The sequence below is a fragment of the Sylvia atricapilla genome, chromosome 2 (assembly GCF_009819655.1).
Source record: "Sylvia atricapilla isolate bSylAtr1 chromosome 2, bSylAtr1.pri, whole genome shotgun sequence".
In the NCBI taxonomy this organism is placed as follows: domain Eukaryota; kingdom Metazoa; phylum Chordata; class Aves; order Passeriformes; family Sylviidae; genus Sylvia; species Sylvia atricapilla.
The window spans coordinates 26,489,262-26,514,527 of NC_089141.1; the positions used below are offsets into that span (position 1 = coordinate 26,489,262).

General features: G+C 46.4%; 3 protein-coding genes across 3 annotated transcripts; 2 read left to right on the forward strand and 1 right to left on the reverse strand.

The window, feature by feature from the left end:
* Nucleotides 1-17: 17 nt before the first annotated feature.
* Nucleotides 18-1,705, forward strand: RBP5 (retinol binding protein 5). The gene is made up of 4 exons (XM_066339011.1): nucleotides 18-198; nucleotides 451-629; nucleotides 1,104-1,205; nucleotides 1,571-1,705. The coding sequence occupies exons 1-4, from the start codon at nucleotides 126-128 to the stop codon at nucleotides 1,622-1,624; spliced, it is 408 nt and encodes a 135-aa protein (XP_066195108.1). The 5' UTR covers nucleotides 18-125; the 3' UTR covers nucleotides 1,625-1,705.
* A 4,912-nt stretch (nucleotides 1,706-6,617) lies between these two features.
* C1R (complement C1r) lies at nucleotides 6,618-13,875 on the forward strand. The gene is made up of 11 exons (XM_066341098.1): nucleotides 6,618-6,679; nucleotides 7,367-7,601; nucleotides 7,836-8,028; nucleotides 8,210-8,353; nucleotides 8,505-8,701; nucleotides 9,172-9,319; nucleotides 9,402-9,523; nucleotides 10,101-10,179; nucleotides 10,572-10,712; nucleotides 12,323-12,397; nucleotides 12,623-13,875. Coding segments are annotated over exons 1-11 (2,139 nt in total). The 5' UTR covers nucleotides 6,618-6,677; the 3' UTR covers nucleotides 13,426-13,875.
* A 1,352-nt stretch (nucleotides 13,876-15,227) lies between these two features.
* On the reverse strand, nucleotides 15,228-23,677 carry C1S (complement C1s). Its single transcript, XM_066341097.1, has 12 exons — nucleotides 23,485-23,677; nucleotides 22,983-23,047; nucleotides 22,356-22,560; nucleotides 21,097-21,274; nucleotides 20,727-20,852; nucleotides 19,886-20,085; nucleotides 19,532-19,685; nucleotides 19,183-19,298; nucleotides 18,873-18,951; nucleotides 18,457-18,594; nucleotides 17,912-17,986; nucleotides 15,228-16,482 (listed from the first exon to the last, which is right to left on the reverse strand). The coding sequence occupies exons 2-12, from the start codon at nucleotides 22,985-22,987 to the stop codon at nucleotides 15,689-15,691; spliced, it is 2,070 nt and encodes a 689-aa protein (XP_066197194.1). The 5' UTR covers nucleotides 22,988-23,047; nucleotides 23,485-23,677; the 3' UTR covers nucleotides 15,228-15,688.
* Nucleotides 23,678-25,266: the final 1,589 nt, after the last annotated feature.

The window sequence follows — 25,266 nt, forward strand, 5'->3', positions numbered from 1 at the left end:
AGCGCTCCCCGCACCGCGGGACAGCGAGCGGCCCGCCCGGCGAGCCAGCCCGCTCCCAGCTCCGCGCCTGCCCGCCTGCTTGAGCTCTTTTCTGCGCGCCGTCCGCCGCTTCCCTCTGCCCCGGGATGCCTCCCAACCTCACCGGCTATTACCGCTTCGTCTCCCAAGAGAACATGGACAATTACCTGCGGGCTTTAGGTAACGCTGCCCTCACTATCACGCTCCCTCCCTGCCCTTTAGTTCCGTTCTGTGTCTCCAAAATGTTAAGAGTCGGCAAGGGGGAAGAGAAAGGGAATTGGGAACTCTCTAGTTCTTCTCTCTCCTACCATCATTTCTGCGCTGTAGTAGTAGAGGAAAGGGGGTACTGTGGGTGATGTTGTGGTTAAAAGGCTGATGCTCTACTGGAGAAGGGACCCAGATGTCCACACTCTCCTCTCTCTCCTCCTCTAGATATCAACGTGGTCCTGCGAAAGCTGGTCTGCCTACTGAAGCCGGACAAAGAGATTATCCACACGGGAGATCACATGGTCATCCGCACTATCACCTCCCTGCGGGACTATGTTATGGATTTTGACCTGGGAGTCCAGTTTGAGGAAGACCTGGGACCCGTGGATGGACGCAAGTGCCAGGTGAGAAACCCAAGCAGTGCAGTTTCACAGGGGACTGGGGTGTGCTGAAGAGTTCAGGGACTTGCTTAGATTTTGACTCGATAACCAGGTGAGAGCCAAGCCCAGAGCTGGCATGTCCCTGCAGGTCCAGGAGTAAGTGGTTCTGTGAGTAAATCACTTGCTGCAAAGAGAATGAGCAGCAAAGAGGCAGAAACCAGTTCTCTGGGATCCAGAGGATATTATCCTCTGGAGCAAAGCCCTGAAAAGATAGAATGTCAGGCCACTTGGCAGAACTCTGTTGTTGCACTTGGAAGCCAGAGGGTCATTCACCTCCCACAAAGACCATCTGTCCCAAGGAACCACTAAAGAGACACGAGATCAGGGACTGCATTTGAAATTGTGTCGGAGAGGAACTTGGCCAGTGTCATCGCTGGAAGCATGCATACTCCCATCCACTTGTCTCAGGACCACGTCTTCCCCTCTCCTTCCTTTCAGACAACCGTCTCCTGGGAGGGGGATCAGCTAGTGTGTGAGCAGCTCGGAGAGAAGAGGAACCGAGGCTGGAGGCACTGGCTGGAGGGGGACCAGCTGCATCTGGTGAGGAGGGGTCCAGTGCAGCTTGCAAAATCCCAATCACAGCAAGTTGGGGGGACAGAGTGTGGGTGCTGGTGGCTCTGAGCCCGTTTCCTTCCACCTTCTCTCAGACTTCATCCCCGGCTCTGCGGGGGCAGGCACCGCTTCACACAAACATCCGCCTCCAGGGTTTAAAAGTTAAACTCAAAAGTTAAACAGCCGAACAAAGGCGATGTCCTTTCCCTGCCCGCAGCCAGACCCGCAGGGGCTTTGGGAGGGTCGGCAGTGCGTCAGCGTGTGGCCTTCCAGGCTCCAGCCAGCAGCGGGAGGGCTGGGGAGAGACAGGAGGGGATCCAACCTAAACTCCTCTTTTGGCCCCCTTTTCCCAGCGCATGACTGCTGAAGACGAGGTCTGCGTCCAGGTTTTCCAGAAGGTGAAGTGAGCACTCCCAGCAGAGATGCCCGGACGGGACCCGTGCTCCCCAGTGCGAGAAAGAAAAAGAAACAAGACCCGAGCGAGCCGAGCCCCCCCGTAGCAGCGTGTTTTCTTGAGCCTCGCCCACTGCCCAGCGGCGGCCGGGGGTCACGGCTGGGCCGGGCCGGCGGGGAGCGGGAGGCGGGATGGGATGGGATGGGATGGGCCGGGCCGGGGAGGGCGCTGGGCCGCCGGCTGCGCCGAGGCTCCTTTCAGAATAAGAGCGGGCGGGGAGGAGCGGGGCGGGGGCTGCCCCACGGCGGGGCCCCGCAGCTCCCGCGCTCCTCCTGCCGCCCCCACCGCGGCTGGAGCCCGCGATGCCCTCCGGGGATGGGGGAGGCGGTGCCCGAGTGGGCAAGGGTAGCTCAGGCTGCTCCTCCTTCTGCAGCCACCACCTGCCGTCTTCCCTGGTCCTCTGGGGATGCTGCTTTCTTCCCAGGATCGTGGGGTCATAGAATCATGGAATGGTTTGGGTTGTAAGGATGTTAAAAATAATTTTGTTCAAGGTCTCCCTTTTCCTTCCCCCCCCCCCCACCCCCCCGTCATGGAATTCAAGAAGAATTTCTTCAGAGGAGTCATTGTCAAACATTGAAGTGGACTACCCAGGGAGGTGTGTGGAGTCACCATCCCCAGAGGTGTTCACAAAATGATTGGATGTGGCACTTACTGCCGTGGTCTTGTTGAAAACGTAGATGATCAGTCAGAGGTTGGATTTGATGATCTTGGAGGTCTTTTCCAACCTAAGTGACTCTGTGGCATTTCACTTAGATCAAGTTGCTTAAAGCCTCATGCAACCTGACCTTGAGCACTTCCAGGGATGAGGCGGCCACAGTTTCTTGGGATCCTCAAGTAGGATGAGTAGGAAACAGAACTTGTCCTTCAGAGTCTAGGATTCTCATGTGAGGGTGTGAAGTGTGAGGGCTGGAGTAATCAGCCCCGTGTTCACTGCATTCCTGAGAAGGTCCCATGGGTGAGGAAGGGTCAGGACCTCTTCCTGGGGTAAGAAACCACAGCCACTACCTCAAGCCCCAACACTCCTTCTGGCATTCTTGGCAGGGTCTCCTCACAACCATGATAGCTCCGCTGGTTCACAACTATCTGCAATCAGAGACCAAGGGGCAGGACCACAGGAAGTGAGGTGCCCTGAAAAGCCAGACCTGTATCACTTAAGAGAGGTGTTCTTTAATTATGACACCTGATGAGATGGGCACAAGTCCAAAGGCAGTGATTTCTGAAAAATGCTTGTGGTTGCCCCCCCCAAAAAGGTTGAAGGGCAGGGTACACAATAATGTGCAGCTACTGATGCCACAGAGAACCAAGAGATTGGCAGATTTTTAAAATATAAGCCCTTTATAAGCTGAAAAAGTGCAGGTTTTTTTCTACCAGCAGCTCATTTAAAAATAGTGTTTTCTGGAGAGCTTCTTTTCAGGGAACTGCAAAGATGAGTTCCGTAAGAAAACCATTACTTCAGAACATGTGATAAGCAAAGGGTTGGGGAGCTACAGCTGTGCCTATATTGTCAACCTCTGACTCTTGATGATTGTATCTGAGGATATATGAGGCAGCAGCACCCTGTCAGTATCCACAATCCACAATTGGAGTGCCACAATCAAACCCAGTGAGCAGTCAGAGCCAGGCCACCCAGCGTGTCTGCTGTGTGCAGACCTCCTCAGCCCACCTCTCCTTTTACCATACAGAACCTCTACATGATCTTTGCTGTATCATGAAGTTGCAAAAGGCAGTCAGCAGCTGGAGCTGGCTCCACTGTTGCCCTCTTCACACTCTTCCATGCCACGAGAACTCCCTCTGAGCTGCTTCTGATGCCCAGCACCAAGCCCACCTCACCACGTCCAGGCTGGTATCTTCCAGACTGTGTGATCAACAACTAATCAGCTCATTTCAGGCTCTGCACCACAAGGTCCTCTTCTGAGCCTACATTCTGCTTGGATGGCAGACACTATTGCCTCCAGGTGATTAGCCAGACTCTTCCACTGGCCTGCAAGCCATCCACATAATTTTCCTGTAAGCCTGCGAGGTGATAGGCCAAGTAGACTGCTTCTGACTCATTGCCAGCCATCATATATTCATGACAGCCTCTCTTCTTCAGGAAGCATCTGATGGTGCCAGAATCATGGATAAGAACCATTTTCACTTGATGTGGTCCACGCTAATGATAATCATAGGGAATAGTACTGTAACATATTCTAGGGCTTCAGGTAGTAACTACCAGAGTTAATAATTCAGTATTTTCTTTCATAATCATGCTATAGGTGTGATGCCTGAGACAGATGGTGACTTTACCCAACAGCACTACATTGCTGAGACAGGAGGCTATGGGAAGTGAGGATGCCACTGTAAAGCAGGGGAAAGTTGTGGTATTGGGAGGACACAAGTGGGAGAAGGTGTGATACTGGTGAGTGGCTAGTGCTGCAGAACTGTGTACCCCTCAGGGTATTAACTTGGTTTTACTCCTTGATTTAGAAGACACAGAAACAGGCTGCCAAGATGCTGCTGGCTCACTATCTCATACCAGGGGAACGACCCGCTCTTAGAGTCCTGAACCTTCTTTTGGTCTTGATTATCTTCTCCCTTCAGCCAGAGCTGCAGAAGCGCCATGATTTGTCCGAAAGAGTGCTGAGCCCCTGACAGCACCGGCCTGACTGTGTGAAGGCCAAGCCCAATGGCAGGGTCCTCAGAAGGCTCAAACCAAGCCTTTGGGTACTGTGGCAGTCAGACCAAGGGGGCTGAAGGTAGAGTGCCCTGGGAAAGCACCTCAGTGTTTATAAGTGAGCCTGGGTCTGCAGCCCTGCTGTGCTGTAGGGTAGGTGGTGCAGCTGCAGGAGGCCAAACCGAGGTACTTCTCTCTCCTGCTTGACTCAGGCTGGAGAATATAGTATCCAGCTCCTTCTTCTGTCTGGATGAGAGGATCTAGTCTGCATGCCAGGGGATATTTTCACAGTTCCTGAGTTTGTAGAACAGATTTCTTTCCAGTGACCTCCTGCAAGACACTGTATTCCAAGCAGTGTTCTTGCTCCATGAGAGGATGTTGGCATCTTTGACTGTGCTGAAGATCTGCAAGGTTTTTTTACTTTGCTCTGATATTGTATGCATTTATTGTCCAGGCCACTTGTGATACAGCTGAGGCCAGCAGGCAGCAAACAAGTGCTAGTTTTGGCATTCTGTGGTCCTACTTGTGTTCCGTGGTCCTACAGGAATTCTGCCCCTAAGCAAGGATGGGCACATATGTCCTTCCAAGGAAAAACTGGTACCATGGTATTTCTTGGCTCCAGCCTAACACTGAGAAAAGGATTTCGCAGAGCGTCTGAAGGGGAACGCCACCAGTGGGAGCCCTGGAGCAGGACTGAGGATGCAGCTGTGCTGTCCCAGTCAGGCGCGTCTCTGGGGTAGGTGTTAGAGGTGGGCTGCTCAGGTAGGATGTGTCCCCAGCTAACCACGCCTGCTTCACCAGCTGAAGTACTCTCCTGTTATCCCAGATGATGTTGTCGGGACGGGAGAAGGAAATGGAGACACGGGAGATGATGTGCATTGAAGGTGTGTGGGACATTCCCAGAAAGTGCCCCTTGGATAGGAGATTGCTTGTCAAGGACACGGCGAAATTATCCACTTCCTTACAAATGATCCCCAGGGCCGTCTGTCTATGCGTGCTTTGCCCAGGAGCACTTCCCACCAGTGACCTGCTCATAACAGATCTCTCCAAGAGCAGTTTCCAGTACTTCCCAGCTATTTTCCAGGTGGCACAGCATGGCACAGCACAGCAGTGAGCCTGCCTAAGTGTGTTCATCATGCGGAAGACATACTTGGACATCAGGAAATACTGGGATGATGTCCCCCTCTTTAATCTTAAATCCGATATGTGGGGCCATATGGTGCTATTACAGTTGCATTAGTTAGATGTATATGTGATCTTTTTCAGATTTCAAAGATGTTTGATGAGCAGGTTCTCTAGCACACTTCCATAAATATCCCAGAGATACTTCCTTCATTCTTTTCAACACTATTTTCATCTTCATTCAACATGTTATTGTGGCTGTCAATTACTTCCTCTGATTTCAATGCAAGACCCTTCCTAATCTCTCTGAAGCCACTCATAATTCTAAGGAAAAATAGTAACATGGTGTTTTATCTCTTAAACCAAAGCCTGAAAGCCAAGAAATTTTAAACTTCATAAAGTTGGGGACACAAATATATGTCTTGGGCACTGTATTGTTAAAAGCCTGAAAGGGGTTTTAAAGTTGCTGTATTTTTTCATTTTCCCATTAAATAGAGGGCCTTATCTATCTATCTTGGTTCTCCTAAAAATGCTTGCAGAAGAAACATCAAGAGGGGTCCTTGAAAAGGGATTTGTTCTCAGAATGCCTTTAATTCTGTAGACGTTTTCATTTTTCTTAATATCTCTTTATAACTCAAGTGTCTGAATCTTCTTGCTTTTCTTGACGATGATCGCAGTTCCCATTCCTCCCCCCGCAAAAATATCAGAAATGCTCTTCAGCAGGTCAGAACTGAGAAAACTTATCTTTTTGACAACTTGATTTTTAAAAGTTTGAATTAATTTGTGAAGACTGTAAATTTTCTCATCTTTCTCTACCAGAAAACAGCCCAAGGGGATTGGGTGAGGGGGGACATCCTAGGAGGACATTTTCGGTGGGAACAAACTCGGAACAGCTTCTGGATTGCGGACTAAGCTCTCGGAGAGGTTTCTGGCAATCGTTTTCCAGCCTCCTGGGCCAGAGGAGGGAGCTGGGCTCTTCGTGGCCGGGCCGGGACACCCTCGGAGCATCCCCGGGGTCCGTGTTGGCGGAGCGGGGCCGGGGCGCTCGGCAGCAGAGGGCAGCAGAGGCGGCGTCGGGACCTGGTCCGGAGCCAGGCTGCTCGCAGTCCGGCTTTCTATTCCCCTCTGCTGCCTCCCTCGCTCCCTCCTCCTCCTCCTCCCCCGTCCCGCCCCGTCCCGGCTCCCGCTCCGAGCTCCGCCGGGCTGCACGGGCAGGGGCGAGCGCACGGAGATGTGAGTCGGGGCTCTGGGGAGGGGCACAGCCTCGGCGGAGGGAAGGGGGCCGTGGGGGTTAGGCGCTTCCAGGCAGGAGAATAACACAACTGGGCTAAGCTGCTGCTCTGGGCAGTGAGCTTGTTTCGGAGGAACACAGAGGGCAAGAGGGGAGATGGGCAGAATGAGACAAAAAGGAGCACCAGCTTTTGGAGGACAGAGATGGAAGCGTGACTGGGGAGAGGGCTGCCCAGGAGACACTAGCAGGGCTGCTCCACAGCAAACCGAGCTTGAGATCTTCAGATCCTGCCCAAGGATCCTAAACTAGCGATAACCCAAACCACCCAGCTGGCCCAGGGTCAAGGGGGACCAAACTGCTCCTGGTTCTGTAGGAATCAGCTCTACAACTTCTGGGAGCATACAGACCTTACTCAGGGTATTCACCCATGCTTATTCACACTGCTTCCTGGATTGATAAATTTCTCTGTAGAGGCTACTACAATGGCTAGCTGGAACCTTGTTAGTGCTGGTGTCTTCATTTCAGCTGCGCTTCTTGTTCCTGAGTGATCCAAGCCACGAGCTGGCCCTGCAACTAGGCCTCCTGTGTTTGCATTCCTTTAGTCAGGTCACAAGTCAGTTGTGAAGTCTCCCCTGATTTTGAATGACCTAATTTTATGCAATGTAATAGTTTATTTCTTCTGTTCACAGGTATATTCCCTGTCTCCCATGGGCCTTCCTCTTTTTTGGAGTGATCGGTTCCAGCCCGGTCCCAAGAGGTTCTCCCCTTTTTGGGGAGATCAGATCCCCCAATTATCCCAAGCCATATCCCAACAATAACATCAGCAGCTGGGATCTCCGGGTCCCAAAAGGCTACGTGGTGAAGCTGACCTTCAAATACTTTGACCTGGAGCCGTCTGAGTCCTGCTTCTATGACTATGTTAAGGTATGTGCATAGACCCCTGGCCAAGGGGTGCCTGGAGATGGCAATCCAGTGGCCACCACGTGCAGGGGCTCTTTATCCACCAGGCCTCCTCTGATGCTTCCCACAAAGGAAAGGGAAGGAGTTAAAGATAGAAATGGGAGGAGCAAGCACTGACAACTCATGGTTGGGTGATATCAGTGTGTGGAGCAGACTCAGTCTTATGAGGCTACCCTGATTTCGCCTTAACTTTGACAGATCAAAGCAGACAAGAAGGATTTGGGCCGATATTGTGGCCGGCTTGGGTCAACCACAGGCAATTACCCAGGAAGAAAGGAGTTTGTATCTAAGGGGAACAAGATGCACCTAGAATTTCACTCTGATTTCTCCAATGAAGACAATGGCACAGTGATTCCCTACAGAGGCTTCCTGGCATATTACAAAGCTGTGGGTGAGTAGGAAATACCCTCAGCATGCAGGAGGAAAAGCCTGTGTGGCTCTAACCAATTCCCTCCTTGCCAGGCAAATAAAGAGAAGCTTTAGGTAAGGATATGGATCTATAAGTACTGTTAGTGTAGGGCAGGGAGGTTTAACACTTTCCTTTTTTCTCCCTTCACTTGCTGTGTCTTCAGATCTGGATGAATGTGACCCTAACAATGCTGCCGAGAACGATGAAAGGCCTCAGTGCCAGCACTTCTGTCACAACTATGTGGGTGGCTACTTCTGTTCTTGCCGGATTGGCTACCAGCTTCAGAGTGACCGCCACTCCTGCAAAGGTAAAGAGAAATATTAAAAGATCAGAGGGTCCCCGAGAAGGAGCCCTTCATGCAGGAAAGGTGGGAGAAGTGACTTAGGAAGCAAAGGACGGGGCTGCAGAAGGCAGGCACAGCCCCACGATGTGACCTCTCCTTTCTTCCTCTTCACCAGTGGAGTGCAGCAGTGAGTTGTTCACAGAGGCGTCTGGGTACCTGAGCAGCCCCGAATACCCTCAGCCCTATCCCGAATACCTCCGGTGTAACTACAGCATCCGTCTGCAGAACGGCCTGTCTATCTCCCTCAAGTTCTTGGAACCCTTTGAGATCGATGATCACCAGCAAGTCCGCTGTCCTTATGACCAGCTCAAGGTACTGAGATCAGCAAACTCTCCTCCCAACCCTGCTGCTGGACCTGGACAGGAACCATGGGGACACCACTGTTCAGATGAGAAGTATGGAATCAGTACAAGCAGAATGCCCCAGCATGAAGGATTGAGCCTCTGTGCATTTAATTATCACTGTCCTGAGGTCAGAGGCTCTGGGTCATAGGCTGCTGTGAGTGAAGAAAAGAAACCCCATCCCTCTTCCAGTTCAATTTCCCTTTGATTTTATCTCAGGGGTTGATGGCTCTGATCCCCAGATAAGGGAGAAGCTGAGTTGTGGTAGGTCAGTCCATTGTTCTCATCTGTCAGTGAAGGCATCTGCAAAGGTGGGTCAGACCACCAGCCCTATTCACCACCACAGGCACTCTGGTTAAACTTGGTCTGGATTGAAACAGGCATACTGAGGCAGAGAGGCATGTGTGTCTCTGTCCCTGAGATACATATTTTCCTCATCAGATCCAAGCACGAGGGAGACAGATTGGTGAATTCTGTGGCAGGGAACCACCTGGCATCATTGAAACCAACAGCAATGAGGTGGACATACTCTTCTTCACCGATGAGTCAGGGTTCAGCCGTGGCTGGAAGATCCACTACACCTCAGAGAGTAAGAAACTTCTCCCCCAGAGGCTCTACAGCTGCTGATACTGTTTGCTAACCCCAGCTTAATCTGTCCCACTCTCTAACAGAAATACGGTGCCCACAGCCTGTCCCACGGGATCAGTTTACCATCATCAGAGACCTGCAGCCTGTGTATCGATTTCAGGACTATTTTGTTGTCAGCTGCAAGACTGGGTACAACCTGATGAAGGTGAGATCCCTTCTCCATTCCCTTCAGCCATATTACGTTTTGTCTTCAGTTTGTGTCTTCCACATTTCCATTAAACTTCCTTCGGAGATTTCACTCATGGCAACCTCTTGTAATTTCTGTTCCTTCTTTGCTTTTCTCAGCTTTCTTCCAGTAGTTTCTCTTTTCCTAGCTCTCTTCCTTATGCCCTTACTCTTTCATGAAAACCTGGTAGAAGAGTAAAGACAAAGATCCCAGGAAAAGTTGGTAAACAAGGACACCTCTTTGGAAGGATATGGAATCAGAAGATGAAAGCAGAAGATGGTACCTGCCTCCCTTGCCATCCTATTGCCAGGGCTGGGTAGCACATCTGACTTGTCATGGTTTTATAGTTACTGGCTGCTGGTGTCTTGGCCTGCTATGAAGAATGTGTAGCCTGTGGCAAATACAGGATGGGGGGAAGGCAGGAGGAGACAGCAACTCAAACAGAGGGGCAAATATTGAACAGCAGTGAAAAGATGGGCACACAGAATAATATTTTAATGTGGGGAAGGAATTAAAGGCTCTGTACAACCAACAGGAGTTTTTCTCTCCCATGCAGGGTGACCAAAAGCTGGTGTCCTTCACGGCTGTCTGCCAGGCTGATGGCACATGGCATCAACCCATGCCGCGGTGTGAAAGTGAGTAATCCAAGAATGGGAATAACGGCCCCTGCTGTGGCTTTCCTTCTCCAGGAATGTGGGAAATTCAGCCTCTCTGACTCGCTTTGTCCATGCCATAGCCTCATGGATGTACTGTCTGGAAGGACCTGTGGAAGTCCACCATTGATTCACATTTTTCTGCTTGCAAAAATTCAGATGTTTTTCCTCCCTTACAAAAATGCATAAAATATCACTCAAGAATTACTGTGATGTTGCAATGATTAAAAGCAAAATATCCCAGTCTGGGATCTATTTTGGGACAACCTCTCTTTGCCCACTGTCCTAACAGGTCCTTCACATCGTGGCCCCAGTGCCCCCACTTGCAGTCAGTCTGTCTTTGATTTATGTATTTTTTTTTTCCTTTGTTGTAGTTGTGAACTGTGGCAGCCCTAAAAACCTGGCCAATGGTGTGTTCAGCTACATTAACGAATCTGCAAACAATGAGTACCAGTCAGTGATCTCATACCGGTGCAATGAGCCCTATTACCACATCGTCACCGGAACAGGAGGTGGTGAGTCCTGACCGCACACAGACACCAAAGGGCCTGGAAAACCCTCTCGTGTTCCCGGTTGGAATTGTCTCTTCTCCCCAGGCTTAAGGCTCATGCTTTCCTCCTGGGAAGACTCTCCAGTCTTTTCTTGACCCTGCAGCATACATCTGGAGTCTTCTTGTCTCCACTTATTCCCACCCTGATTCATTCCCAGAGCCCATCACATCCCTCTTCCATGTTCCCCTTAACTTCTGAGGAAGGCCTTGTTCTCTCAGCTGTAGTTGTGGTTCATTCTTTTCTAGTGGATTTCATTCTTTTCTAGTGGATTTCATTCTTTCACTGAAATTTGAAGCGTGGTGTCTGGGAGTCACCAAAATTCATAAAACTCACTGAATCAGTCCAAGTTGCTACAAAGGCAAATAAATAAACACACACTCCACTCCAGTGTAACGCTTTTAACTCTTTGCAATGTTGTTCAGCTGCAGAGATATCTAAGAGGTAAACAACACACTTGCAGAAAAATCTATTTTAATGCAGCAGCTCAGAAAAAATAAGTCCTCATTCAAACCATTCACATGCCTTCTTTTTACACCTGAGACATTATTTGATGATGCAGGACCTTTGATTCCAAGAACAGCATAACGAGTTAATGATTTCCTTGCCTTGGCTGCTCATTTAGCCTCCACAAGAAAAAAGAACATTTTTAATCTGAATCAGTTTATGGATACAGTTACCAGCATGGGCACAGGGTTGTGCTGCATGCTGGAGAGAGGTGACATGCTACTAAAGAGTTCTTTAAGTTGGTACTAATGTTCAATTTGATTATTCTTGCATCTGAATTTAACTTTTTCATATAGAGTCAGAGATAAGTCTCATCAAAGGAAAAATCAGGAGCAGGCAAATATCAGCTGCAGTCAAATTATGATGGGGAGTCATCATAATTTAGTCAATTTTGAAAGAGAACAGCAAACGCTTTCTTAGAAGCATTTACTTCAGTGTTAAGGCAAATGGTATAAAAATTATTTTTAGTCCCCAGCACAAACTTTCTTAGAAAAGCAAGAGTGTTGGAGGTAGTGGAGTTTCTGTTGAGAGGTGACATGTGAGTTTAGCTGACCTGCAGCTTAGGCTCAGAAATAGATACTGAGTATGTACAGTAGCTGACTCACCTGGTTCCCATTTCTGGGACAAACCACCTTGTCCTACTCTCTGCAAACTACTGACACCAGAAGCTTGAATCTAAAAATCCATGCTTTTACTACTTCTCTCCTTTCTTTGGGCTAAATAAGGTCAAACAGTGTTCTGTACACCTGTGGACTTGGTGAAGATAAGACTTCACACAGATGGCCCTTCAACCTTTTCTTCTATAGTGCCTGAATTTTATTGCTCCCCTGGAACTGAGGTGCTTCAAGATGTACAGATGGAAACATTCCACACCCTACCACAGGCAGCTTTTTCCAGGAAAGAGTGCTTTGGGATAGAAGGGCTGAGGAACCTCTTGAAAAGATTCTATTCTATTCTATTCTATTCTATTCTATTCTATTCTATTCTATTCTATTCTATTCTATTCTATTCTATTCTCCCACCCCATGCCTTCAGGCCAGGGTCTCATTCCTTTCCCTCTCATCCTACAGACAGATTCACCTGTTCTCCGGAGGGAACCTGGCTGGATGAAGATGGCCAGAAGAGAATTCCATCCTGCTTGCCAGGTCAGTAAAAACTCTGACATTGTCTGGTATTTTCTGACTCATGCTTACAATCCGTACAAAACTGGGACAACGTGCAGGAAGGAGAGTGAGCATAATGATATCTATGAGGGAAAAGGGAAAACTATCCATAAAGCAAAAATAAAGTGAAATCAAAGAGCGGTGGTGAGGAAAGGGAGAGAAAAGCCAGAACAACAGAGGATGTCAAGTTCTTGTGTTTCTCTACAGTGTGTGGGAAGCCAGTCCATCCCATCATTGAAGTCCAGCGGATCTTGGGTGGCAAATCAGCAGGGAGAGGCAACTTTCCTTGGCAGGCTCTGACTGGCATCAATGGACGAGGAGGTGGTGCCCTCCTGGGCGATCGCTGGATCCTGACCGCTGCCCACACCATCTTCCCCAAAGGAGGAGTACGGAATAATGTGAGCCTGGAGCAGCTGGCAGAGGAGGCTGACATTTTCCTCGGCCACACCAACGTAGACGAGCTCCACAGGATGGGTAACCACCCTGTTCGTAGGATCTTTGTCCATCCAGATTTCAACCCAAAAGATGAGCACAACTTCAACGGGGACATTGCTCTGCTGGAGCTGAAAAACCCAGTGACTCTGGGCCCTACAGTGCTGCCCATCTGTCTCCCAGATGTTACCAACACCTCCTTCTACACGCACGGGCACATGGGCTACGTGAGCGGCTTTGGTGTGGATAAAAACCGCATCTCAAGCGAGTTGAAGTACGTGAGCCTACCAGCAGTTGCTCGAGAGAAGTGTCAGAGTTGGCTAGACAGTAATAAGAAAGGCATCTCTATGGTTTTCTCTGAGAACATGTTCTGTGCTGGCTTCCTCAAAGGCAAGCAGGACACCTGCCAGGGGGATAGTGGGAGCGTCTTCACGGTGCTGGACAGGGAAAGTGGTCGCTGGGTGGCTACGGGCATTGTTTCTTGGGGAATCGGCTGTGCCACAGGCTACGGCTTCTACACCAAGATCCTCAACTATGTGGACTGGATCAAGGGGATAATAAAGCAGGACAGGCCCTAGGTATTGCTGTCCTGCTAACTGAGGCACCATTAGCATATCAATTTCCAGACACAGCGAATCATAGCCGAAGCTTTTGATGATGTCCCAAAGGCTTTTCAAACACGCAAAGCATGTAACCTTCCTCATCAGCACTTCTGAAAGCCACCATGCTGCTTGATTGTACCACTGGCAGCTTGGGGGATGCCTTTGTGGATGTTCTGGTTCATACAAATCTTATAACGGGATGAAGCCTTAATCATATCAGGGAATCTCATGACAGCAAACATGTTATGGTTTGAAATGTTGATATCATAAGACTGCCACAATCTACTTGTGTACTCTCTTTTGTGGGAAGGTTGCAGGGAAGAAGACTTCCTTGAAGGATGGGGTGGTTTCTGCTGAGTACAGTGTGCATAAGCTCATTGACATCAGTGAGATTCTATGAATATTAAATATTTGCTGGATAAACCAGGTGTTTTATGGTTTTTTGGTCTGTGTTTTTAACAACAGAATATTTCTCACCACAGAAAGCAACTTATGGACTTCATATAAGGATTGCTTTACCTACCAGCAAAGTGTTTCCTGTTCTGCAGTGGCCTATGGCAGCTGCTTTTCTGTTCCAAAACTATCATTAGATTACCTGATCTGAAACCCCAGATGGCTTCAAGGGAGGCAAAAATAACTTGACTGTGTGATGCCACATTCTAAAACCGGGGAAGGCAACAACCAATCTCATGAAGAAGGGAGCTCAGGAAACTTTTTTTTTTTTTTTTTCTATATGAAATAAAGTTTTAACTGCAGGACAGCAGCTCTAAAATGATGCTGACTCAGAGAAAAGGTGACCTCTCTTGTGTTACAGGTATTCTCTGGAGCTGTCTTCCTGACTAGTTTTTCTAATGCAAAATAACCTACCATGTTCTTATGAGTCACTGAGAGAAACAAGAGATAAGATCCTTGTTTACTAGTCCAGCAATCCAATAATGCTTTGCTTGATACACAAAACTGAAGGTGCCAGAGCTGAGTGCAGGATTCCATATGAAATCTCCCAAGAGCTCTATATCCTCCTCATCATTTCTTAAACTCGTATAAAAACTTAGGCTGAAAGAAGATGTCTCTGTCCAATCTACTGCTGACAGTGGGGCTAACTTCAGAGCTTCAGGAAAGTTATCAAAAGATCTAGGGACAGTCTGTTGGGACACTTGTTCCAGTGCTGACCCACATGCTAGGAAAAAGCCCAACTGGAAATTTAGGCATGTCAATACAGCAGTTAAATCCCTTAGATTTAACTTAGAATCCTCTTAGATTCCTCCTTTTCAAGCTGAACAAACTCAGTCTTTCAGTACATGCCATCTCTACCAGTTCCCTGATCATGTCAATGGAAGGATGTTTCTGAGTGGTATAGGACCTTCCAGAGCAGAAAATACCTCTAAAACAAGTCAGGTAATATTCCTTCCCTAAATCAAGAGAAGGTAGTATTTTGGAAGAAAGATCAAGCTTTATTTCTTTTCTAACTCAATAAAATTTGAAAAAAAATAAAGCTTGAGGGCAGGTGAAAAAAGGTGAAGACATGTCTGTTCTCTTCAGCTTAATTCAGAAGTTTGAAGTCCTCATTGCTGGCAATGGTTGATCAGAGAGATGGAACCATCTCAGAAGAACTTTATAAAGGCTCTGGTAGAGAGATGAGGTACTACAGGCTCCAGCTTGATGAAAGCTGGCAGGGTCAGAATACGATTAGGCACTTGATTTAGGAAGTTTCAAGGAGAACTAGGTCTAGACTGAGAAGAAGAAAGATATTACAGACACAATAGCACATTGCACAAAAGGCAGTTTGGACATTCTTTAATGCTGTTAGATATTTTGAACAGGTCAGGAAATACATAAATCAGAAACTAGGCTCTGAGCATTCCCTGTGAACCAACAATTATTCACTCTTGTCTTCATAGAAACCTCCCTGTCTGGTTTCAAAGGGGCACAGCTAGGTCTTCTCCAAATGGGAAAAAAATAGAATTGAAGAAAAATAAAGGAAGAAGAAAGAGTCTCTTTATTCAGAATAATGTGTTCGTTTTACGCTGCTATGAGTGGAAGACAGGGAATTTCCCTTCCCAGACATGATGATAGTGGGAGAAACAGATCCACACTCCTGACTCTCCACTCAGCATAGACACAATGAGTTATAATGTGTTATATATTGCCCATTATATACACAGAGTGAAGAGGGTCATAGACAGCCCAAACACGCAGCCATCACGTTTAGAAAGGGTGATGGTGCTGAGAGGAGAAACAGCTATTTCTGCCAAGCTCCCTCATCCTCATCCTGGCTCATGGTGTCTCTGATCCAGTCCAAGTAACGCACCACCTTGGTGTAAAGACCAAAGGTGCCACATTTTGGCCCCCAGGAGATGAGCCCCGCGACATAGTACCGGGTGGCATTCAGAGGGTCCTGGATGGCATAGGCTCCACCACTATCCCCCTGGCAGCTGTCCTTGCCTCCACCAGCACAGATCATATTGTCGGTGAATATGTAAACAATGGAATCGTCAGAGCCATCTGGTTTCACAGATCGGCACTTGTCCATGTTCACCACGGGGATCTGGGCCTTCCAAAGATCAGCAGGGAGTCTTCCTTTCTCTCTCCGGCCCCATCCAGCGATGTACCCCAGAGTCCCTTCTTGCAGCTCATATTCAGGCGATTTACCAGGAAGACAGATGGGTGAGATGTTTGGACCCATCTTCACGGGAGCCCTCAGTTTCAGTAGTGCAATATCATTATCAAAATCAATCCTGGTTTCTGTGGGCTCCTCCTTCCAATCAGGATGGATGAATGAAGCTTCTGGGATAAGCTTTTCAGCTTCCCACTTTAGGGATTCTCTACGAACATTGATTACCCCAGCATACATGGTGGGCTTGTCATATCCCTCCAGAACATGAGCTGCAGTCATCACCCATCTGTCAGAGATGAGCACTCCACTTGCTCTGGGGTCATTGAAATACACCTGCCAGGGAAAGTTGCCCTTTTCTGCACGGGTGCCTCCAAAAATCCTCCCTGTGTCTCGGATGGGATTGCTAGGCACTCCACAGACTAGAAAAAAAAAAAAAAAAAAAAAAAAGATGGGAGAAAGACCAGACGGGACAATAAGCAGTTATAAACAGGAGGTTCTTTGATACTGCTAAAAAGACCACAGTCCTCTCCTTCCTGTGTACTTTAAATAATTTTTGAATCTGAGTAACCATGTTTATATTTTACGCCACAGAGCTTACAATTAGTACTTACAGAGAAATCAAAGAAAATTCTAAAAACAAATGGTATCAATACTCAATTTAGATTTAAAATGCTCATTCTCAAATTCAGTTTTCTGGAAAGCAGTTGTCACCCTGACAGTGTTAGGTATGTCAGAGCTCACAATTTAATTGCCTTCTAGTTGGTGTTTTTCCTTTGCTGAATTATGCTCTTTAGATGCAGGGATTGTCTTTGAAAAAATACTTGTTTGATTTCTTAGAAATATGACACTGCTCTTTTTTTTTTTTTTTTTTTTTTTTCTGTGCACTCCAGATACTCTCAGGTTAAGAGTTCAGTTTTGTCACTGATTACGATTCTATAAATATGCAAAATCTTAAGCAGTGAGGGATCTTATTCGTGGGTCTTCTGGGTGCGAAGATGCTCCATGTTTTTGAGCAAAATGTTCACTAATATTTTGCAGAACGTAAATAATAGGGACAAAAATAAGATGGGCCATTCTGCCATAGCTAGGGAACTGATTTCTTACCATACTGTCTTGTTTGGATTGAATCCTTAGTCAGAAAATCAGAGATTAAAGAACTATAGCTTCTAATTTGCACAAAGCAGAATTGGTTAAAGATTTTCACATAATCATAGGAAGATTTAGGCTGGAAGGTACTTCTCAGTGCCTTTAGCTCAACCTGTTCCTCCCTAACTGCCCTCCTCCCTGCCTTACTAACTCCAAAGCCAGGTTATTCAGGCTTTGACAGGTAACTTCTGCTCATCTCCCAGGGTGGTGATTAGCCAGACTCCTTGGACAGCAGTTCCAGTGCGGAGCATTTTTCCTTAGATACAATCAGAATTTCCTTTGTTGTAACTTGTGCCTGCCATTGCCTTTTATTGCTGTGTCCCAGTGAGGAGAATTTGGCTTCATATTCTTTGTAGCCTCTTCTTGGGTAGTAAATTCCCTGAGCTTTATCTTTCAAATTGCTTTTTTCACTGTGTACTTGTATAATCCAAATCACTGTCTAAGCTGTGACTGAACTTTCAAAAGAGTTGAATCTCCTCCACCTGAATCTTGTACTTTGCCAGTGAGGATCTGGGGTTTTGAAGGAGTGAACAGGCATCATGTACAACTAGGCCAAGTCATGCTGCCTCCTCTACAAGGGTAAACTGAACAGTACACAGTTTTTAAAATTCTATCAGCTGGAAGTCAAGAAATTATGAAAGAAGATGATGAAAGAAGAAATGTTCTTCATATGCTGCATGCACATACAGTATTTGGTAGTACCTGGAACACATTTTGGTAGCTTTGTTCCCATCTCTTCATTGACCCATTCTCCACTGGCTGAGCACTGATAAATCTCTTGGAAAACATGAGAGAACAAAGAGTTCCATAAGAACACAATCAAGACTAACACAGGGTAAAAAAACACTACCTGTATACAATGTATTAGCCTTCTTATTTCCAGAGCAAGCACAGCTTGGTAAACGTTGCTGTTATCTCCCTACCAGGGTGCTTCTATCCCTTTCTCAGAGAAACCTCATCTAACAGATTTCTTGAGTCCTCTATGTTTCCACCTGAACTCTGTGCTACATTTGACAAAAACCTGCATGGTTCACTCACAAGGCAGATGGAGAGAGGACTTGCTAATGCATTTAAGGTCAACATCCCAGGCATTTTTAGAGTGTGTTAAACACAGAGGCAACACAAAACTGCAACCCCACACCAGCCTTGACCTGACAACATAAAATCCCAGCCCTATGACGGTGCCAGAGCCACTTCTTAGGCCTTTAACCAAGGCAGTATGACTGTGTGGCAGAGGCAGTGCTCACCATGCCCAGTGTTTTCCAGGGTGTAGTAGGGTGCCTCACACTGATAGCGGACAGCAGCTGTGTACAGAGGTTCGCGGAGTTCGGAGACGTATGAGGCTTGGGCGTTGTCAACAGGAGGGGGATCACCACAGTTCACAGCTGTTGTAGAAGAAACAAAAAGGATCAAACTCAGTCAAAGGGGCACCCTCACTCAACAATATGATTATTTTGTATGACAGGGAACAACCACTCTGCTTCTCTAATCCCTGTACAGTCATGGGGGCTCACTTTCTCTGTCCCTTCAGCATGCTCACATCCCAGTACTTCAGCATCCTCCTAATCTATAATACAATCTAGCTCCTCATAAATACAGTGGATCTAGAGCCTAAACACTCTGTTCCAATTCCCTTCCCAAAATACAGACACAGGTCACTTACGAACACAGCTCAAATGGGAGTCGCTCCATTCACCATTTTCCTGACAGGTGGAGAGAAAACTTGTGATGCTGTCTCGTTGCTAGGAAGAAAAACACATGATCCATGTAAGTCTCTGGACATGAAATGCATCTGATACAAGTGTTCCAGTGGAGGATCCTCAAAGTACTGCAGTGGCTGGAAAAGGTTTCCTCTTACTACTGTTGTGTTGAAAACTTTGGGTTCCCAAAGTTACTCAGGACCCCTGATTGGAATGGCCTAAAGATGTTGCTGAGTGGGCCAGAGGGAACATAGTTTTTTTTATTTCACTTACCATCACAATTTCATAGCCTTCCACACAGGTCACATTCACAATGTCCTTTAAGATATACTTGTCCTTCTTTGGGTCAAGTACAGAGTTGGAGATGACACTCATGGGACAGGTTACGGCTTTGAAAAAATAGGTGGAAATGAGTGATGAACTGGTTCAAGATTTACTCTCCTTCCAGCTCCCAGCTTCTTTCTCTCCAGTGATTTCCTCCCCCCTAGTAAGCAGGCATACTCTTACTCAATACCAGCAGCTGTGAACATGATAACATGCTGTTGTGCCATGAATGTGACCTTGGACAAACCCTGCCCCTAACTCAGCAGCAGAGGGAACGCATTCCCATGTGTTTACTCACGGTCCCCGTAGTAGCGTATTTTCCAGCCTTTGTGTTGTGTGCTGTGGTCTGTCTGGAAGATTATGTCAAGAGTGTTGTTCCTGGTTTTGATTTCAGGAGGACCTGGGAATTTGCTGCCACAATAGGGACCAAAACGCTGTTTTCCAGAGACAATCTAGGAAAACACCAAACAAGGATAAATGAGAAATGCCAAATGTATTGAGAGAGCTATTAAAATACATACTCAATGCATACATATTCTAATGTATTCCCACAAACGTAATTGAAAATAAAGTTAAGTAGTCCCAAACATGAGGAGATTGATGGGAGACTCAGAGCACCCTGACTCCTAGGCTCCCTGAGCTGCACACCTACTGTTAAGCTGTCGTGGCAGGTCCCATCGGAGCCGGCTGGTTCCACGTCAAAGTCCCCGCTGTGAATGGTCAGCACCACAAAGTAGCCCGGGCTCAGAGACACTCGGTAGTTACACCGAGAGTTCTCCGGGTACTGGTTGGGATAGTTGGGGCTGGAAATCTCCCCTGTTGGCTCAGTGAAGACATTTCCACTGCAGTTCACTAGGATTAAGGAAGGAACATGAGTAGGATTCAGAAAGGAAATGGTCCATGTGTGCACCTGACAAGCTCTCTCTCTTCCACCACATTCGCAGTCAGCCCAGACAACTGCAATAACCATGTCACAACATTGTATCTTCCTGAGAAACCGATGCCAGGGCCACTCTCTATCCCTTTAGCTTAGGGACGTATAACTGCTTTTTACCCTCCACTTGACATTTAGGCTTCCTTTCCTCATATTATACTCCTTTCAACATGCACCATTTGTGATCTTGCAATTTTTTGGTTCAAGTCAAGCAATCCCTTGGTGATTTTTGTGTCTGTATGGAACTTCCCTGTTTTGTCACAGATTTAAAGATTCACAGATAGCAGTATGCTAAGAAGGGTTTCCATCATTCTTTAAAGAATGTCATTCAGTAGTTTCTTAATTCTCTTGACACAGAAATAAAAATGAAATTGTTAAGAATATGCTAATAAAAATTCCTCAAACCTCTGTCTACTGCAGTTCAGATTTGCACTGGGATGGGTTTTCCCCCCAAAATATACCTGTCACAAACAGCTGAGAAGATTGATAAAGTCTTCCAAGTGCAATATCTCACTTGGCCTAAATTAATTCTTACTGTTAACTGGAGCTCATGTCTTACCTCCACACGTTTTGTTGTCTTCATAGAGGAAATAATCTGGTGGACAGCTGCAGAAGTAACCTCCAATATAATTATTACAGTAGTGACTGCAGGGTTCATCCGCAAAATCCATGCACTCATCCAAGTCTGCAAGTATGAAAAGATGAATCAGCCAAATTAGAAGAGGCCCCTGAGGGCAGGAGAAAGAAGCAAACACTAGTGGACAACAAGGAAAAGACATCTCTAAGACAGTATTTATACTGGTCATGTTGGAATGCAGCTCTGTCTGCTGGGATCTCTTTAAATAAGGCATTTCAGAAAAATCCTTCTTGTCACCTTTCCTCCCAGCCTGGACACTACAGAGGTTCAGAGGAGGCTGTTTTAACCTTACCCACAGCAACGTAGTAGGCAGCAAAACCAGTGAAACGCTCCTCATTGGAAAAGTCTGATTGGAATCTCATAGTGACGGTGTTGTAAGGGACATGGAATTCCTCCACAATCTGGGACCCAGGGGCACGAGGTTTCTTCTGCCCACAAAGCACACCTTCAACATAGTCACCAGACAGGATCTGTAGAAGAATTCAGAGACTCCTTACCTCGCTACATGTGGAATTACCAACACTTGAGTCATTCAGTTTTTAGGTGCTCAGGGGCAGCTGAACTGGACAGCCAGTTTCACGATATTCATAAGACACACGAAGAGTGCTCCCTCCCACTGTCTTGCCAGTGAAATTCTTGTCTTAATTTCTCAGATACAAATTATTCTGCACTGTTTGCTGTTAACATCTATTCTTCGGGCCCACTTGTATAAAAAAACCCCATCAAAACACTGTATTTCAAAGCAGCAAAACCAACCATGACAGTCCACAGAGCAGCCTAACAGGCTCATTTGTTTGTTGCAAAATGACAGGTCGTTACAGAGCACACTCATCCTTCTTTCCCACCTTGGTCCTCCTGAAAGATGCCCTAGTGCTGCACTTGACCTTACTGCCTCTCTTCACACAGAGCTATGGCAGGATAGGATGGTCTTGTGTCTGTCTGTTTGTGTGGAAGTGTTTGATCTTTTGTGCCTTGTGGGACAACATAGAGCAGAGCTGGATTTAAGAAATCTGTGGTGCATAGATCATATCAAAACTGTGGTGCAAGGGATCACAAGGCTTTATCTGAGTGGCCACTATCCTACACAGATGGATTGTTTTTAATCTCCATCCTTTCTAATCAATTTCTGTTCGCAATAAATAATCTATGGCCACTCATCAATTAATTCCACATAATTTCAGGCACGGAAAACTATTGCCTAAGAAAATGGTCTTTTTACACCTACTCTTCAACGGTTAGGAATATGCCTTGCAATAGAGACGTGTCAGTGATGGCTGAGCAAACCTTCCCTAAGAATATGGAGATACATGGGATGGAGGGCATAAATGGGACACTCAGTTGGCAGACAACACTCATGTGGTTATAAAGCAAACCTGAGCTGATTTAATGACTGCTAGTGGAAATATACCCAGTCATTTGGACTTCTTGGAGCTCAGAACAGGAAGGATGTGCGTAGCTCCTCTCCCAGCTCTGAGCTTCATGCACAGTTTTGCTGTTCTGTGCTCTAACCTGACTTCTTGTCTTTTTCTCACTTGAGGACATGGACAGTACCTTCACAAAGTCATATTCACAGTCCTGTGATGGTTCAAGATCCAGATGTGTGAAATAAAGGTGAATGCCATATCCCAAAGGGACCTGGATTTTCCAAGTTTCGTTCACGTCATTGGGATACCCCTGAGGATAATTGGGTGACAAGATCTCTCCATACATAGGGGCTGCATCAGCCCAGACCGGGAGACAGAAGAAGATCAGGGACCTGAGGAAACAGAAGGGAAGGTTGCAGTATTGGTTGGTAAAGGTTGTTCCATTTTCATATGTGCACAAGCCCAGTGAACAAGCTGGGTGCTTTGGCTGCACACAGCATGCAGCAGAGCTCCTGGCTCCAGCTTTTCAAAGGGCAGTGCTGTGGCTGTGTGGGGCTTGTCTTTCTTCTGTAGCTTTTCACACAGGAAAACAACCTCAGTTGTGCTCTCGGCTTGTCTCAGTCTCTGTAAGAGCTGGTAAAGCTGCAGGAGCTGAACACAGGGATCATAAGTGCTCTTTCTTACTCATTGCCCTGTTCTGGAGGCTATTTGGGCTATAGATACATTCCAATTTGAAAATCAGCAGAGTTTTACAGGGAAAACACATTATTTATAGAATGTAATTGTTAATAAACCTTGCAATTTAATAACTCACCACATCTGGAAAAAGTAGTTCTTCCTTTCTGAAAATCTTCAGCGACTGGACTTTGGAGTTATGCTCTGGTACAAAAAAACTGTGATTGGTTAATGCTGTCCGCACATCTAAGCAGGTTGAAGACCCTAAAACCCCACCTTGAGGAGACTAGCTCAAGGTTTTGCTTGAAAAGCAAGTTTATATCTCTGTCCCTTCCTGCACAGAGCAAACCCAAACATCAAGAAGGGAGGTTGAGATCCGTAAGGACAAAATCTGTCTTGGTACTCACCAGTGCTCACACTCTCCCCTTAACAATCATCAGTGAATGCAGACGCCATGTTAGTGCACAGGAAATTAAGGCAGAGAACACGTCTCCCAGAAGCACCCAATCCATTCTTCCCAGCACCTCAAAAATCATGCTAAGACCCTGGGGTTGGGGAGCACCTTGTCCTGACTCTTCTACCTGTCAGACAATGACACTGGGGAATCCTCCTTTCTCATTTCTAATGCCTGCAATATTTACCTTCTCTCCATAGTTCACGTCTGGTTTTCTTATCTCTTTCCTTCTCCTTTCTTTCTGTCTCTCTTTTTTCTTCCTGTGCACACCCTCCTCCAAACGCACCAAAAGCTGAGTTCTGGGTAAGGGAGCTCCAATTCGCAATTTCGCAGCACCCTCTATCTGTGGGCTGCGGCTTCCCAGCCTTCCCTCTAGCGTGAGATGCTGGCTTTGAAAACTCTCTGCAGGAAAGGGAATTTCCAGAAAAGTTGCACAATCCTGTTGGCTGAAGTTCCCATGGGGAGTGCACTCGCCTGGTTGTATTTTCGGGAAATCAGATGACTTTGGGGAAAAGGGAGGGGAATAGAGTTTCGGCTGCCTCCCCTCTCCTTTTTGTTCCCTCCCTTTTTAAAGCTGGGAGCATCATCCGAAGGGTGTAGAAAAGGGAGGGTCCAATGCTTCTGCATAGAAAACCCTGTTTGATCATCATGTCCGGAGATCACATTGGTGGAGTTCAGTCTTACTGCGACTTGACAGCCAATGAGCTGCTGCTACTGCTCCTAATCTGATGCTTCAGAGATCCCTTTTTAGGGGAAAATGAAAAAAAAAAATAGTGGCCTGCTCAATGTTGTGCCTCTCTGAGGCTACCAGCAGGAGTAGGAGTATATGGTTTTGCTGGGTTCAGTATGAGGGGACATTTAGGACTATGAATACATAATTACATTTTTATTTACCAAGTGAGCTTCATGTAAGAAAGAGCACGTTCATCATGTTGATGTTCATCAGACTTAGCCCTGCAGCTATTTAGATCTAAGATCCTTGCGGAAAGGAGTCCAAAGGCTTACACCAAACAGGATCCTTTGCCTGGCCAGTGCCCACATGCCAAGATCAAAATACAATCTAAAAAATATCTGTCACTAACACTCTAGAAACCCCCTTCTCTTCACAAACCAGCTGCACTGGGTCTGGACTATAAATGAAAATCTAAAATTCCACTACAGCCTCTACCCTTTACAACCAGCACAGCACACTCTGGAGCTTGTTTTAGACAGGAAAAAAGTGCTTCAAGTTTCAACAGGCCATAGGCAAAGTGCATTAGCACAGCCTGCCTGAGAGAGTCCTTTATATTGTTAAGGGAGAGAAACACCTCCAGATGAATCATAGCTGACTTCATTGTAGTCAGGATAAAGGCTTTGCTTGAAGAACATGCCTAGTCTGTTTTCTTTGTCAAAATGAGAATGGAAAGAGAAAGAAAACAGAGTGTCATCTTGCTTCTGATGTCTCTTGGGAGCACAGCTTGATGTTTTGAACAGGAATTTTGAGAACGGGAAAACAGTGGTGAAAGATACACAATAAATCACAGGGAGATGTTTTCTCCTCTGAGCTGTGCAATGTAAAAACTCAGTCAGTGACTCTTCAAGGCACAATCATATTTGAAAATGGGCATGGCGGAAATAAAATGAGTGTGCACTGATACATTACACGTGTCATTTTATCACAAAGGAATTCTTTATTTTCATATAAATCTGACTCAACTCATCTGTAGCAGTGGTAGATGATCATGCATATGAATATTAATAATTATTTAGAAACTAATTAAGAAATACATATTATTCATCAATTAATTTCTACTAATTAAGATAAAGATTGTTGAAGATAGTTAAATAAAGAAGTAGCTGCATTTTATCTGGTCACTGCATATCTGCATAATGCTAACTCTTTATGCAGAAGACTGGTCATATTGATATATATTTACACTGAATATATATGCAACATTGTATTGCATTGTCTTAAATCCATATCGTTTTT